At 42.4% G+C, this 16,499-nt stretch overlaps 1 protein-coding gene across 1 annotated transcript in view; it reads right to left on the bottom strand.

The window, feature by feature from the left end:
• The window catches only part of DNAI1 (dynein axonemal intermediate chain 1), a 136,536-nt gene that overhangs the window by 72,499 nt on the left and 47,538 nt on the right, over nucleotides 1–16,499 (bottom strand). The window contains exon 13 of the mRNA XM_064403788.1: nucleotides 1,363–1,610. Coding sequence (XP_064259858.1) covers nucleotides 1,363–1,610 — 248 coding nt within the window. The remainder of the gene's footprint in view (nucleotides 1–1,362; nucleotides 1,611–16,499) is intronic.

The following is a 16,499-nucleotide window of genomic DNA, read 5'->3' as shown; positions in this document are numbered from 1 at the left end:
CAGGCTGCCAATAACACCCCTTCAGCACACAGTCCTTTCCAACATCATCTGGGGCACAAGGGATCTGGGATTTTTGTGTCTCTATTGTAACAGCTGCTGCTTCTCATTGCATGCTGCAGCAAGACCATGGAAAACTTCACACAGGACTTACTATTTTGCCAGGTTTTTTTACTGGAAGCCTAAATGGCAATGGGAAAAGCTCAGAAGTTTTCTTTGTGGTTGTGTGTGTGCACCCAGGCTATTCTATTAACCTGTTATAGAAGAGCTATAAATATCTGCCAGAGGAAAAGATTTGGACAGACAGGCAGGAAATACAAAATTCATGTCTTCTCTGAAATGTTACATTTGCACAAACTCTCTGTTTCTAGCAAGCAGAGGTCTTGCTCTTGGCATATTCCACACTCATCTGTAGTCCCATCAGGTTCCCTTGCTCTCCTGGAATTTACTGGAGGATGGAGCCATGGCTGGGGGACCATCCATGCAAGGCATGCTCCAAAGTTCAAGGAATAGTGGCATGAGACTGAATCAGCCAGCCTAAACCAGGTGACAGCCACAGTCACCACAGCAACATCTTTAGCCCAGGCTAGCAAACCAAACACACACCCCTGCACCTCAACAGGCTCATACAGGCCATGCTGAAATTTGTGCTGCCGCACTTCTACTGCTAAGAACAAGATGAAAAGCACAGGTACCAGTGCTTCAACCTGAGCTCAGATACCTTGCAGACACAGCTGGTTAGCTGGATGCAGCAAGGTATTTATCCTGACCCTTCACAGCACCACCCATCTGGGGTCTCTTTGTGGCAGATGCCAGAGTGGCAGTAGTTTAAGAACATTACCTGCACACCACAGTTCTGAATGCACTAGAGTACTTCAAGGTCAACTAAAAGTCAACTACAAGGTAGTGTGTCTTGAATCCTGGTGGCAGCCAGTTCCACAGGCAGCTGCCCCTGAACTTACTGCACTCAAAGGAGCTCTCTTTTAGGCTGGTATACTTGTTTTACTTGTTTTACTTGTTTTTATGCACTGCTCATCCTCTGATTTTCTGTTTGGAAAACAAATAGCATTGCTTGCTGGTACATACAGAAGATACCAGTTCTTCTCCAAAAAGTAAATTATAATAACGAAAGCTGAGGAGAAAAAATTGTTTACAGCAAACTTTTGCACACACATTCAGTGTCTGTTGAGGACCAAGGATTCATGCAGTTGCTTTGCCTTTGTGCATATTTCAAAATTAAGTTGAAATACAACTTAATCAATCACACTTACAAAAACAGCACCTTTACCATGCAGGACTTCTCCTGCAGTGCCCAAGCTCCATGCAATTCAAAGCCCAGTCCCAGGAAAAGAAAAGCACCCTTACCTGCCATACTGGCTCTGTGTGCTTTCCTGACTTGGCACTACTCCTGTAGCTGGGCTGGGGGCTTGCCTTCTTCAGGTTGTAGATGGCCACGTTGCCGTCGTAGAAGCCCACTGCCAGGAGGTGGGGGTGCTCACTGTGGAAGTCCAGGCACATGACACCACTCTCACAGCTGAAGGAGTACTCTGGGAAGGAGGGGTTCTTCAGCGTGTAGAGCAGGAGCATGCCGTGGCCCTGCTTCATGAAGTCATCTAAACAAGGAGATGTCAGATCAGTTTCCAGGATCCTCAGCTACTGAAATGTAGAAACAGACAGCTCTCACCTGTGCCTGAAACCGACCTGAATGCAAAGTTACCAGTCACAGGACCAAATGGTCATTTTGGTATGCCCACACCTGAACATCCTTTCCACCACTGACATGCCACACCCAGGACATAGGCACAATGTACTTATGCAGAAGAACTACTATTTTGGTAGTATTTGCTTTATTCCTAGGAGAGAGACCTGTGAAGCCTTGGAGGAGAAGTGTGGAGGAAAGGAAGAATTTTGTGGACACTTATTTCCTTGGGCTAGGATTACACGTCTTTCTGTGGGTTAGGACTTCAATTCTCTGCAGACATAAAGGCTGAACCAAGGATAGCATAATTTCAATTTCTGTATTGGCAATATTTGCTATTTCAGTCTCCACTACTTTTTTCAGAGAAAAACATTTCATTAATGTATCTGTAAAGCATTTTATCAATTGCCATTACTCATAAGTGGACAATGTAAAAGTCACTATAGCTTTATTTTCTATTTATGTCCAACATCTCCCTGCTTGGCATAGAAGCTCTTTTTTTGCCTAGACTTTCCAATCTTTTTTTCTATTTACTTTCACCTTTTCTTTGTGCTGCCTGAAATTAGCTCTCCCTTTTCTCAGTAGGATCATCTTTCTTTTGTGTTTTTTTCTTATCATGCCCTGACTGTCTCTGCAATTCTTAGGGTATTTCGATCATGTAAAAAAACAATTTCCAAATTCTCTGAAAGGGAAAGAAAAGCTGTTGATGTAGATAAGCTCCCCAGAAACAAAGAAGGAACTTTGCTAATCTATGAAAACAATGCTGCCTCTGAGAGCTTTCTAGCCATCCAGGGCTTTTTATTACTGCCAATGCCTTCAGGCACACAGTATATGGGAAATAAATTTACTCCTTTCTGTGCTTCAAGTACTCACTACACATTCTATTTCCAGAACAGTCCTCTCCTTTTAAAACTGCTTCCTACCTTTCTTAACATTTTGTCCAACCTGCAGGATCAGGTCTTGGTAAATGTGTACTCCAGTGATAACACAAACTTTAGAGAGTTAGTAGCAAACTGATTCCAAGTCAGCATGCAGGTACAGACATTGTGTACTCCATGTTTAACAGGGCCACATAAAAGCATTCAAAGAACCAGTAAAGAAGCACACATTAACGAAACTATTACTGCTGCTTGTACTAAATTATCAAAATAGAATATTTTCACAGGTCTCTCTGTACTGGGGATAGAAGAGGAAAATGCCTTCTTTATTTTGCAGAAAGGTGAGATTCCAAAACTGGCATTAAACATATCTGACCCCAAATAATATTTCTAACTTTTTTTTTTTTTTTTTTTAATGAAGGGGAGCCTTATTCTTAGAATTTTTGCTGAAAAGGAAGTGAACTTACTTTCTCCATCCAAGATTTTCCAGTTCTTTTAATTCACAGAATTGTCTTTGTTCTTAGCCAAGTAATGTCATTGAACTGATATGTAGTTGAGGTCTATGCATGATAAGTATGAATTTGTGCTCTCCTCAGAAGAAAAAACACTTGGGAAGGCTGTGGAAACGACCACCAGGAGTGACTCAGAGCAGAATGAAGTCAAATTGGTTGGATAGTCTTTGAATTTAACTTATTTCATGCTCTTATTTCTCTTGGAGTGGGCTGACCAGCCAGGCATATTCCCAAAAGGTCTGTAGCATACATTAATTTTCTATCTGTTAGCACTGTGCTGAGGAGCCTCAGAGGGCTGCTCCCATGCTCCTTGCACAGACAGGAGAGGAGTCACCTCTACAGGGGGTGATTCAGCCAGAGATCTAAGTGGGGTTTTGGAGGTGGTTCTCTTCCCAGTGACCTGACAGGAACAGAGTCCACCCACTTTCCTCAGTTAGGGGTGACAGAGCAGGTCTTCATCAGGTGAAATGGCTCAGCAGCTTCAGCAATTCCACCTGAGCGTTAGTCTGGCAGAGGAAAGGAAAGCCTTGGGAAGAAGCTCTGGCAGAGTGAGATGTAGGGTCCAGTTTACAACTTTCAACACCCAAATGTAGGTCTGTGTGTGCTGGCTGTGCACCCAGAGTCCAAGCTCTGACACCATCAGTACCAGCAGCACCTTAAAGGGGAGTTTTCTGTGAGTGCTGCTTAAGTCTCTAGGCTCCACTGACTGCAGTGGCTGCTACAGAATGTTAAACCCACCTTAATCTAAGAGCTGAATCCTACTCATATCATCTCCTTTTTGTTACCAAATACCAGGAATGTGGGTTAAATCACAGATATGTGAATACGACACGTAAGGCTGAATAATATGATTGCTAAAGTACAGCCTATTCTTGATGAAAGGTAATGTGATGAGAATAGCCCACAATTAACACTGAAGCATGACACATAAACCTCAGCAAAACACTAACCTGCTGAGCACAGGCATATCAATCAATTTTAATATACGGTGAATTCTCATTCAGAGTACTAACCTGTGAGATACCAACATATTCTTTAATTAATAGTTTTTTTAAAGGGCTTCTTTTATTAGTGATATTCAGTGTTCCAGAATGGCAAGCACAGCACATACTCACAGCAACACATCTGTGCTATAGCTTTGAAGAGCACCATTTTCAAGGAAAAGGTTTTTGGTTTTCAGTAAAAACAAGCAGAGTACTGCACTTTGCCCCAAAACACTGGGCAAAAAGACTCTCAGGATGCAGGGTGAATCAATGCTAGAAGATCACAGAGCACAGCCAAAAGGTGCAAAAGGTACAGACCAAGATCTGAGAATGGTGAACCACTGTTGGAAGTTAAGGCAGCAGCTTCAGACCTGAGACAGCTGCTCTGCACCTCATGGATGCAGTGGTATGGACTGGAAGAATAAAGAATATCTGCCCCATGCAGATCCACTAAGTGAAAACTGGTGTTTTGAAGTTTTTGTTTTCTGAAATACCAGGGCTGGAGATATTAGATATATTGGACAGTTTTTCTGATAATCAGTGCCAGCAGGACTTGTTCTTTACAGGAAGACACAAGGCAGCACAGCAAGAAGAAGAGAATGAACAGACTCTTGCTGCCATGAGGAGCCCTCAGTGTTCACCTGAGCAGAGGCTAAATTTTAGACCCTGACATATAATAAATGTATGTAGGAAAACAAATTTTGCTAAGGAAAGATGCAGATAGTATGATCACTGGTCTCAACATGGAGAACTGAGCCTGTAAACATCACAAAGCAAACAGAAATAAGTTTCAAACCAACTATGATCACTGTCTAAAATAGCCCTCTGAATATGCCTCTAAAGCTGAACAGATTCACCCCAAATACTTTTCAGAAAAATACTGTAGTGGTAGAAAAGTACCCAAGAATATCACTGTGATATCACCAAATAGTTTATGCAAAGTAGTAATCTGAAAAGCATCTGAATCTTTTATTCTGAATCTTCTATTCTTACTAAGTACCTGGTTTAACAGATTTTTCATTTGTATTATTCCTTGGCTGAATTTAAAAGAATCAGCAAATGTCCAGCTTCGGATCAAAGTCTTTTTTTTGCTGGACAGATTTAAAAAAAAATTATTTGTATCTTTCCCTCTTTATTCATGAACAAAAAAGCCATGAGGCATACATGGTTTTCTTCCATTTCCTCCAAAATGCTTAGGGCTGAACAACTATGCTCAAAGCAACATCATTCTCAAGGCAGAAAGCACAATGCTTCAGGTAAATCCTGCAGCTACATAATAAATATCATGTGGGACCCTCCACAGGCATGAGTTAAAGTTGGTATTTTTACTATACAAGGAGCCAGTGTTACAGTTTCATGTGTGATAAACTGGCAAATTACTTTCTCTTCAGAGGATTTAAAACCCAAAAACCTGTAGCCCTATATCTTAGATCCTGTGATCCTGTGATGGCTTTCTAAAAATCAAGTCTGCAAGCTGTCTCACTGACATGTCCTGGACCAAGATATCATCACACTGAAAAGAACTGCTGGTACCTAAAATCTGTCTTGTGTCCTCTAAGAGCCCATCTGGGGGAGGGGAAAGAAGGGCAAAATGAAGTATATTTGTGAACAGCTGATTGTTTCTGAGGATCACAGCTACAAGTACTTCTACTCTCCCAGATATATTCATGCTTTAAGCTGGCTAGCTGGGGCTCTGTCCTTTAGGACTGGTTTACTAAGAAGCCAAGGGAAGGGGCTGGCTGTGCTCCACACTTGGCGAGGCAATCTCCTCTTTGGGGGAGAGATCAGTTTCACAAAATTGTTGGTAGCCAAAGATATATCTCAGCTATTTCTTTCTCTTTCCAATATTTAAAGTGTAGAGGACAAAAAAGAAGACCAGCAAATGTTCCCTAGAAAATCGGAAATCTTCAAACCCCTGAGCACAATCTAAGAATATTCCTGTGCTTCCATCTGCATGACATAGACATGATGACTGAGCAAGTCACAAATTAGTGAATTTTCAATACAATTTATTTTTTATCAGTGAACAAATCCTGTGCAGCAGAGCACTGAGCACAGGCCAATCTAACCCGCTGTGAAACAAGTTGAATGACCTTGCACTGTTCTAGCAAGACTCTCTCCTGGCTTATTTTAAAAAGCTGTGTCAATTCCACACTTTGCTGCAGTCGCAGAATTGGTGTGTGCTGTAAGAAAGGAAACAGCTGGCACTTCAGGCTTAACTGTATGCCAGTAGTTCCAAAAAATCAGGAAAGAACAAAGCTTTCCAAGAGTTCAGAGAGTTTGGGCATGGGCTGAATGTGTTTTCAAAGCTCTTCAGGAATAACAATAGTATCTCAAAGTTTTATGGCACTTGAGAGTGCTTTAGGCTTGTATATGCAGCATTCCTTTTTACAGAATGAGAAAGGGCAGCAGAGGCGACTACCAGACTAGAACAGGGAACAGAGCTGGGACTCCAGAGGGTTCTGCTCAAGCAGACTGCATCCCAGGATCCCTGAGAAATTTAAACTAGGATCACTGGTGCTCAATCTGTTCCTATTCCTTTAAATGCTCAGAGCACTCGGGTACACTGCACTTGTGTACAGCACAATGCTGTGCTGATATATCCCACATCACTATGGATCAGGCTTTGAACCATATTGTGGGCAATGAAAATATGAATATTGGACTTTCAAAACAGTCCCTTCCCAGAAAAGAAAATGTTTTGAGAACTCATTACTTCATAACTCAAGGCCAGAAAGCCTGGCGTCCTCTTTTTCACAGATCCAAAAATGTTACTGGCATATCCTGTTTTGAGCCTGATAACTTGGTTTTGGCAAGTATATGCATACTTCATATGAAGATCTCAAAAAACAGAGAAGCCACTGTTTCTTTTTCCAGTTTGTTTCAACATTTAACTGCTTTGAGTGATTAAAAAGCTGCACCTAATTCCTTACTTACCTGGCTTGCCACTGCTAATTCTTATTATGCCTACCTTGACTGGATAAAGGATTTCTTTCATAGCTGGTGCTTCTCTTCATTAAAACACTCTAAAAACTGAACAGTAGACACATTTCAGCATACTTTTGATAACCATCACAGCCTGAACTCAAAAAATCCCGGATATTTTGACCAGCACTGCACAGTGCTGCTTAGCAAAAAGCCAGGAACCAACATTAACTTTGTCACATCCAGTGAAGGACACTGCCTCCACAGCTGCAAAGAGAAAGCCACTTCTCAGCAGACATGGAGAAGAGTAGAATATTAACAAATTTTCCAGAGATAAGTGGAGGATATCACATGGCTAGGATTGTGTGAGGGCCAGACATAATTCATTTTGAATCCAAATTTCAATTGGATGTTGTTCTCTCTCCACATTTGGGACATGCTCTCCAACTCTTGAATCAACCTGTGGCTCTTTCTGAACTACTTAAAATTTTTCTGCATGCTTTGAAAAATGTTGGCTCTGGAATCAAACATAATATTCCAGTATTAGTTCCACTAATGTTTAAATAATATCTCTACTGCTGCTCAGGATTCCCTGTTTGCACACCAGAATCCTGTTCTCCTTGCCAAGCCACCACACTGGGATTCAGATTTCTCACCTGTACACAAAAGTGGGGTTTTCCTCCTTTATTTTTTTAAAGAGTTGCTGCCTTCCAAAATACAATACTCCTTTTTGTCTAGAGAGGTATTATATTATATTTAACTGCACTAAATTGCATTTCCTTTGAATAATTCTGGTTTACCACAACATTAATCACTCTGCACAACAGCTCTGTTCCCAGCATGATTTACAACTTCACCTGCCTTTTCATCAGTCACACATTTCATCTGCTGTGAGTTTATATTCCCACCCACAGGAGCAATGAAAACAATGCCTAGATCCAGGGCTACTACAGCACCCCCTCTGAGACACAGCCTCAGATGATAATTCCACCAGCATTTATTTTCTGACATTCATCAGTGGAAGTTGAACGCTCCTGTTGAGACCACCTGCGTTGGCCTGAACTCTGTGAGCACAGGCATTTCCTAGCACAGGGAAATATGTACCCTCCAATTAGCAGTGTTGGTACTGCAAGATCTGCAAATGCTGAGCAAGTCCACCAGAGCAGAGGAGGCAAGTGATAGATCATTTTGGCTTATGCTGATTTAGATGCTCGAATGTCAAATTTAACATTCTGCTTGACACCTTTCACCAGCTGCTTGACTAATCCCTGTTACTCCTGATCCAGTTAACACTTTTAGCTGGGGCTCTTAGGAACTTGCGGTTTGGATAAGAGAGGTACAAAACCAGAATTTCAAAGTCTTCTGGATATTTTAGAGAAGACAAAATTGACAGATGACGAAGCAAGCTGTAATTTATATATGTCCTGAGGCCTTGTTGAAGTCCTAATATGTGCTGAGGGCTCTGCACATGTCAGAGGCAAGACACACCTCAGAAGCAGAGATGGATAGATAGAGATAGCCTTTCTTCCTCTAAAATACAGTCTGGCAGAGTAATACAAGAGAAACCACAGTCAACCAGGCCAACAAAAATGAGTACTTAGGAACCACTGGATTCATGCACTGTTTGTCAAGGCCTGTGAAAGCAAAAGCTCAAAAGCAAACAAAAACACAGGAGAAGGGGATGAAAAGATGTAGCAGTTTCATGAAAAAAGCAGAATGATCTGACTTTCATCTGAGCTCCCTTGAGAGTGAGGTGAGCAGGTGAGCAGTGCAAAAAGAAGGAATATGTAACTTGGCTGAGTTTGTAATGCTGTATAGAAAACTGGAGTTTTCTCATTCTGATCAGACAAGCTTTTTCATCATGGGTCTAGCATACACTATAATTCTTCCTTCCTTTTCTTCTTTAAATAAATGCCTATAAGGGCATGATTTTACAATGTAAATAATAATGGTGCAGCTGCCTGTATGTTATGAAAGCTAACACCATGTTGAGGGAGGGGATTCTGCCCCTCTGCTCTGCTGTCATGAGACACCACCTGGAGTGCTGCATCTAGCTCTGGGGTCTTCAGCACATCAGACCTCAGCCTGCTGGAGCAAGTCCAGAGAAGGCCACCAAGATGAGGGAGCACCTCTCCTATGAGGAAAAGCTGAGGCAGTCTCTGCAGAGCACTCTGGAGCTGGGAAGCCGGACGGGTGCTAATCCTCTCCTTACACACCAGGCAGCATTTGCCACAGTCACCTGAACTATTGCTCCAATTTTGATTGTATTTCATTCTTTAATACCTGAGGCTCTGTTTCCTCTATCCCTGTTCTATGAAACTGGTACATTTGAGAACATTTGCAACCAATTAAATATTTAAGAGTGCCATCAAGTGGCCAAGTGAGGGGCTTCCAGGTGGCACACAACGATTAGAAATCCCCTGGATCATGCCACAAATGGTTATCTACAAATGTGCTGCCTCTGGATAATCACACCAACCTGCAAACAAGCTAGGCTGCCAGCACTTTAGTATTCCTGACCAGAACAGCTCTGAGGGGGATGTACACACTGCAGGAGATGCTTATGTATTCCATAATTAAGAGACAGGAAAGTTAGTGTTTTATGGCAGTGCTGTGGTCTCTTGGAAGCAGACAGATGATGCCTGATGAGATGGACATGTACAGCTCAGGCCATTGAGGAGACAATGAGAAACGATACAGCAGCTCTGAGAATATTTTTTGAAGACATTTGGCAGAAGACCCAGATTTAACAGAGGAGCGAGGAAGAAGCAGAGTCATACATATGGGCATGCAGTCAGTTTTGCACTAGCATGCACCATGAAAATTAGGAGTAGCCACTGCAGATCCAACACCTGCCCCTAACCCATTTGCAGCAGTGGTTAACATCAAATGTTTAGGGAAGTGTATAAAAACAGGGCATAAAACCAGTGATATTTATTCTAGAGAACTGCCTAGGCCCCTACTAATTTGTAGTTAAGCATCTCCCAGGTCCCTAATGGACCTCTTCCCATTTTTTTGTGCAGCCAGCTACTGAACATTAAATTTGGACAATATTTTTCATCATTCCCCTTTGTATAAGGCTGGGATATAAACCAGATATTCATTTCTTTGACAGAAATTGTGGGGGGTTCTGCTTGGTTTTATTTTTAGTACATGAAATATTATGCATCTTAAGCAGGTATGTTAAGTGTATAATTGGGGGGTTAACATAAATGGATTTTAAGAGCTACTAAAAGTAGATTTCAAAGAAAAAAATAGTTAAAAAAAAAAAACAGAATTACGTAAACATTTATTAGTCTCAAACAGAATCACAGAATCATGGAATGGTCTGAGTCAGAAGGGACTTTAAAGATCATCTTTTTCCAACTCCCCTGACACGGGCAGGGGCACCTTCCACTAGATCAGCTTGCTCCAAGCCCCATCCAGCCTGGCCTAGAACACTTCCAAGGACAGGCATCCACAGCTTCTCTGGGCAACCTGTGCCAGTGCCTTAGCACCTTCACAGTAAAAGTTGTCCACCCTTGTCCTGTCATTACATGTTCTTGTAAATAGTCCTTCTGGGCTCCCTTCAGATACTGGAAGGCCACAAAAAATTCTGAAGCCCTCTCCTTTCCAGGCTGAACAACCCAAATTATCTCAGCCTTTTTGCACAGGAGTAATGCTCCAGCCCTCCAACCATCTTGTCTCTCTCCTCTGGGCTCACTGCAGCAGGTCCCTGTCCCTCCTGTGCTGGAGCCCAGCTCTGGATGCAGTGCCCCAGGTGGGTCTCAGCAGAGCAGAGCAGAGGGGCAGAATCCCCTCCCTGCCCTGCTGCCCACGGGGCTCTGGATGCAGCCCAGGACACGTTTGGCTCTCTGGGCTGGCAGTGCCATGGCCGGGGCATGTGCAGCCTCTCAGCCACAGCTCCCCCAAGCCCTTCTGGGCAGGGCTGCTCTGGGGCTGCTCATGCCCAGCCTGGGCTGCTACCAGGGGCTGCCCTGACCCAGGTGCAGCACCAGCACCTGGCCTTGAACTTTATGATGCTCACACGGACCCACTCCTGGAGCTTGGCTGTGGATGGCATCCCATCCTTCAGGTGTGTCAAAGCACCACGCAGCCTGGTGCTGCCATCAAACCTGCTGAGAGTGCACTTGATCCCTTTATCTATGCCATTAATGAAGACATTAAAGAACTCTGTCCCAGCACAGATCCATGATGGACTCCTCTTGTCACTGATGTCCACTGGGACTCTGAGACATTGACCACTACTCTCTGGATGTGATTATCCAACCAATGCCTCACCACCCAACAGTTCATCCATCAAATCCATCTCCCTCCAATTTAGGCAGAAGGATGTTGTGAGGGAAGATGTCAAAAGCTTTACACAAATCCAGCTAAATGACATCTGTAACCCTTTCCTTGTCCACTCCTGCCATCACTGCATCACAGAAGGCCTCTGGTGTGTCAGGTAGGACTCACCCTTGGTGAAGCCATGCTGGTTGCCTCAATTCCCCTCCCTGTCCTCCATGTGCCTTAGCAGAGTTTCCAGGAGGAAACTAGATCCCATGATCTCCCAGGCACAGAGGGGAGGCTGACAGGTCAGCAGTTCCTGGAGTCCTTCTTTCTACCACTTCACCAGATAGATACAATGGCTTCCCTTTTCCAGTCACCTGGGACTTCATCTACCTGCTATGACTTTTCAAATGTCATGGAGAGTGGCTTGGCAACCACATCATTTCATTGGGTCCCAAGACTTATACACATTAAGATTCCTCAGGTGGGGAATCTGACCTTCTCTTACAGTGGGAGGGACTTTGCTCTCCCAGTCCCCATCCTGATGTTTGTCCACTTGAGAGGTGTAGGAAGAGAGGTTGCCATTGAAGACTGAGGGAAAAAAGTTGCTGAGTACCTCAGCCTTCTCCTCATTTGTTGTTACCAGTTTTCCATAATTTTTTTTTTATTGGAGGAGTTGCACCTCATTGGACCTTCTTTTTCTGGGCAATGTATGTATAGAAGCTTTTTTGTGTCCCTTGCTAGGTTCAGTTCCAGCTTCACCTTGGCCTTCCTCACTCCCAAATTGCCTAAGTAACATAAGTTTGCACTGTATACTGCAACAAAGCAATAGCTTTCAATCCTTTGACCAAGTAACAAGGTCAGGGGGAAAAAGATAGTTGAGGCAAAAGGTCAGAGGATCTTTCAGAGTGAAATTTCCAAAGAACAACAAGATACTACCAGGGGAATGAAACTGGTCCAGAAGATTCATATAAAGCATCAAGTATCTATGCAAAACATGGGACAAATTTTGGCTTACACTTATGTATGATGGAAAAAGGATGAAAAAGAAAGAAAAAAAATCACAGAACCGCAGGATACCTGAGGTTTGCAGGTACCTTTGGAGAACATCTAGCCCAATTCTGCCTTAAAGCAGTGTCAGTCAGAGCATGGTGTCCAGGACTGTGTTGTCAGATTTTTAAAATCAGCCTCTCTAGACTGTGGCAATATTGCTCTTCTGCTCAACCAACCCACAGTAAAGAAGTTCTACCTTACATTTTGAGGGACTTTTATCTATCTCGGTTTAAATCAATGACTTTGGCCTTTCATTTGATACCACTGAGAAGAGTCCATCTCTGTTTTTGTCATTACCCTCCACCAGGTATTTATCCACGTAAGAAACTTCCATCTTTCTCTAGGCCAGCTTTGTAGACCTGCAGCCCTGAGAAGCCAACCACTACCTAAACCAGATCCGGCTCTGGCCAACACTTGGATCTGCTGTGGGAGTTAAAGGGGAATTTATGTCCCCATTATTACCCATCCCCCCCACCCAGGCTGCTGTTGGACAATCAGTCTTCCCTCCAGCACTTCTGCAGCACAGGAAGAAGCCTGGGACTGCATAGCATCTAGAAAACATGTTCTGCTCCATAAAATTCCTCTCCTGTACAGTGGGAGCCAGGGTAGGGATCAGTGTAAGTATCTTGAGAATCTACAGTGCTGGCTCCTCTTTTGAGAACTCACCAAAAAATACAAGAGCTGATACAACTGTCCCTCTATGAAGATCCCTTATGCAGTAGGGAAACCACTTCATCACACACCACTTGATGGGAGAAGCTGGAGAATGCCAGTGAATCCCAGCCAGCTCTCTCATACCTGCAGGAATCTGACAAGAATAACTCAGGACTGAAAGACTTTGCAGTAGCTCTTGGAGCAATACCTGCTGCCTTTTTTTTATTGCAGGTGAGCCTTTTCCCAAGAGCAGCCACTTCCTAAATTTCATCAATTATTTAAGTCCAGCATGATAATGTTGAAAAATTAAGGATGCATAGATTGTACAGTCATACTAGCAGAGTGAGCCTCAAGTTCTTCACTGAGCAAAGTTGTATTCTGCATGTCTCATAACCAGAAAAACCAAAGTGCAAGGATCAAACAACTCAAATCTGCTTACATGATTCACCACTTTGATCCCTCACTGATACAGTTAAGCATCTCTGAATACTTTTTCTTCCTACCTTCCCTAGTTGACTTCATTTTACAATACCCAAAAAAATACTCTATTTTATCATCTTTCACATATGCTACTACAAAGTGATACCCATGAGAACACACAATACAAATTATTTTGTTAAAAACACACACAGAATGAGTTGGTTTTCATGTTGTTCTGATGTTATAAGTTTCTAAAAAATGCAAATTTGATCTGCACTTATTTTTCAATGGCCAGAACTTTCAAAGTATTCCTGACAGAATCATAACCTGAAGTGGCCAGTGAAGGTTAGCATCCAGATATTTCTGGTTATATTCTACAGTTTGGCAGCCTCGTAAGCATGAAGAGAAAAACTGAAAAAGTATGATTGAGTTCCCTAAGCAGGGGCAAACAGAGGAAGACTTTACATTGCAGAAAATATCATTTTGCTTTACAGCAGCAAGAAACCAAAGGTAAGCTAAGAAGAGTCTGAACATCTTACAAGTTTCAACTAATGAAAACATTAAATTAGATAGATTTGCTTCAGGTTTTTACTAATGCATTCTGCTGAAAAATGATCCACACTCATCTGCAGGACAAAAGACAGAAAAGTCTTTGGAGAAAAAGTCTTTAATGGGGCCTTTTACATTTTCTTTGTACCATTCTGCCCTAGGAATAATGACAAGCCATCTAACTTCAGGAGCTTACAAAGTAACTTACATATTGCTAGAATTAATGATGGAATGTGTTCAATGCAGATTTGTAAATTCCAAGACTAAAGAAGATAGTTGTGATGAATAAATCCTTTATTTGTTCCTATGCTTAATCACTTCCACCATTAAAAATTCATTTTCAGCTTTCTGGGATCTCTGAATTCTACTTCCAGTTGCTAGATTCTGTCCTAGATGAAAAAGTAAGATGAAAGAGTTCTTTTCTATAAGATATCTCCTTCCTTTCCCTTCAAGTAATTAATGGACAGTAATCAAATCACTACTTAATCTTCTCCTTAACAAGCCAAGTTGAATTGTTTAAGAATTTAACTGTAAGGCAGAGTTTTCAAACATAAGTCATAATGTGGTTCTCTGAACCTTTTGCAATTTTAACATTCATTTTGAAGACTGAACTATTAATAGCTGGATACAACATTCCAGGGAAGATCTCATCAAATCATACAGAAGCAGCATCTCTTCCTCCTACTCTCAAGTAAGAGAATGCATAGGACATTGTCAGACCCCCTTACACATATTTCTGCAGCTGCTTTTCCAGGTTTAGCTGGAAGTTTTCTTTCTCAGAGTGTACATCAAGATAGGAAAATATTTTCAAGTCCAGTTTCATGACTGACACAAATCAATCTAACTATGGCTGGCTGCTAAAAATGCTGATCTCTCTTTCCCTCTGCCATTTTTGATTCCCCCCTCTGTTCTCACCCCAGTGGTCCTGTGGTTGTTGACCGGGCTGAAAAATAATAATTTTAAATGACACTGCCATCTTTGGGTACTGATAGTGCCATTACATTTATGTAACACTCAATCTACATAACTAGCAATTCCTAAAATAAATCTAAGGAGGACTAGGTCTCTAAAGCTGCCTGGTGACCCAGCTGTCTGATTGAATGCTAGCCAGCAAAGACAGCTGAGTTACAAAGTTCCCTGCTCTTTGCATAGGATGGTTGGGAAAAGTTAGGGACTGTCTATAACAGAATCATAGTGTGGGGAAGTGGCAATCAGGGCTGAATAACATATCTGGAAAAAAATGCCTCTAGAGTCACTTCCCTTCTATGGGAATTGCTGGAATAGAGCCTGCTGTTTCTAGGATTGCTCTGCAGGATGTGAGATGAATGCTGATGTAGGTATTTGCTGTTTGCTGTGAGCCCCTTGGCATAGTTTTTTCATCGTTAAGAAGTAAATGCAATGCTGCATGACCTTATCTGGAAAGATACAGACTCTCAAGGCAGAAAGGAACCTCAGACATGACAGCAATGAAGACCATGTGAGTAACTAAAACAGGCAGGCAGAGATCCTGCCCACTCTGCAATCCCAGGGCACTGTGAAAGGAGCTGTCACATCCACTGATTCCAAAGTCAGTCTAAACAACAAATAGATAACTGCAGCTCCTGGATGGAAGAAAAAGGCAATTAGAAAATAGCTCTGCCGGGAGAAGTTACAAGTTACCCAGCATATAAGTATTTCTACCTTAACCATTCCTGTAAAGTATGTTTGCTCTAGAGGAGGGTTGGAGCTTCCCGTTGGTTTCCTTGTATCTCGTAATGGCTAGATGCCACAGCTGGAGCAGAAAGGGCTTCAAATTAACAGTAGAAAGCTGACCCCTGGTGTTGGGAACAGGGATACTGATAGAAGACAGCAAGGAAGGGAGGCTGCTGCGCTCCTGAGCGCTGCCTCACAGTTTGTGTAGCTCTCCAATAAGATTCATTCACTAGCATTCCTTCAGACGAATGAATAAAACCAGCTGATGAATGAAAGCAACAGGCTACAGTGCTTGGCAGGAGTGTTGCTGTTTTCATTTCTACGCTTTCATATCAGTTCCCCCTCCACAAAGCATCTAATCAACCAATGCTGTACAGCAGAAAATTAATGGTTTCCTTTAGGGAGCTGCCTCACAATGCCAGAGAGTACAATGGGATTGTTTGTAAATATTTGGTTAGAAAAAGCAAATAAAAATGGTAAACACATGCAAGAATTAACACTGTGTCACTATTCAGTGGGATATTTATAGTACGGAGGTGATGCCAGCAACCATTAACACATGTGGTACTACAATAAACAACTCATGAGTGACTCTGCTCATACAATATCAGGATTCAGAAAGATCCAACCTGTAACAGCTGATTGACAGCAGCTACCACCGTTTTCAGAGGATACACTGGGTACTTTCTTGTACTCCATCTCTGCACAGCACACAAAAGGGAGAGTGCTGAAGCATCTTCAGAGTCTTTATGTAAACCCTCAGCCCTAATTTTTCCAGTCACAACAAGATAGTTCTCAAGGTCAGAAAGAACCCTCCTTTTTTGATACTCAGTGTCCTTTGAAAATTTCCCAAGGGGTAGCAAAA

The sequence above is a fragment of the Passer domesticus genome, chromosome Z (assembly GCF_036417665.1).
Source record: "Passer domesticus isolate bPasDom1 chromosome Z, bPasDom1.hap1, whole genome shotgun sequence".
In the NCBI taxonomy this organism is placed as follows: domain Eukaryota; kingdom Metazoa; phylum Chordata; class Aves; order Passeriformes; family Passeridae; genus Passer; species Passer domesticus.
Note: the sequence above shows the minus strand (reverse complement) of the source record. Positions and strands in the feature narration are given on the sequence as shown.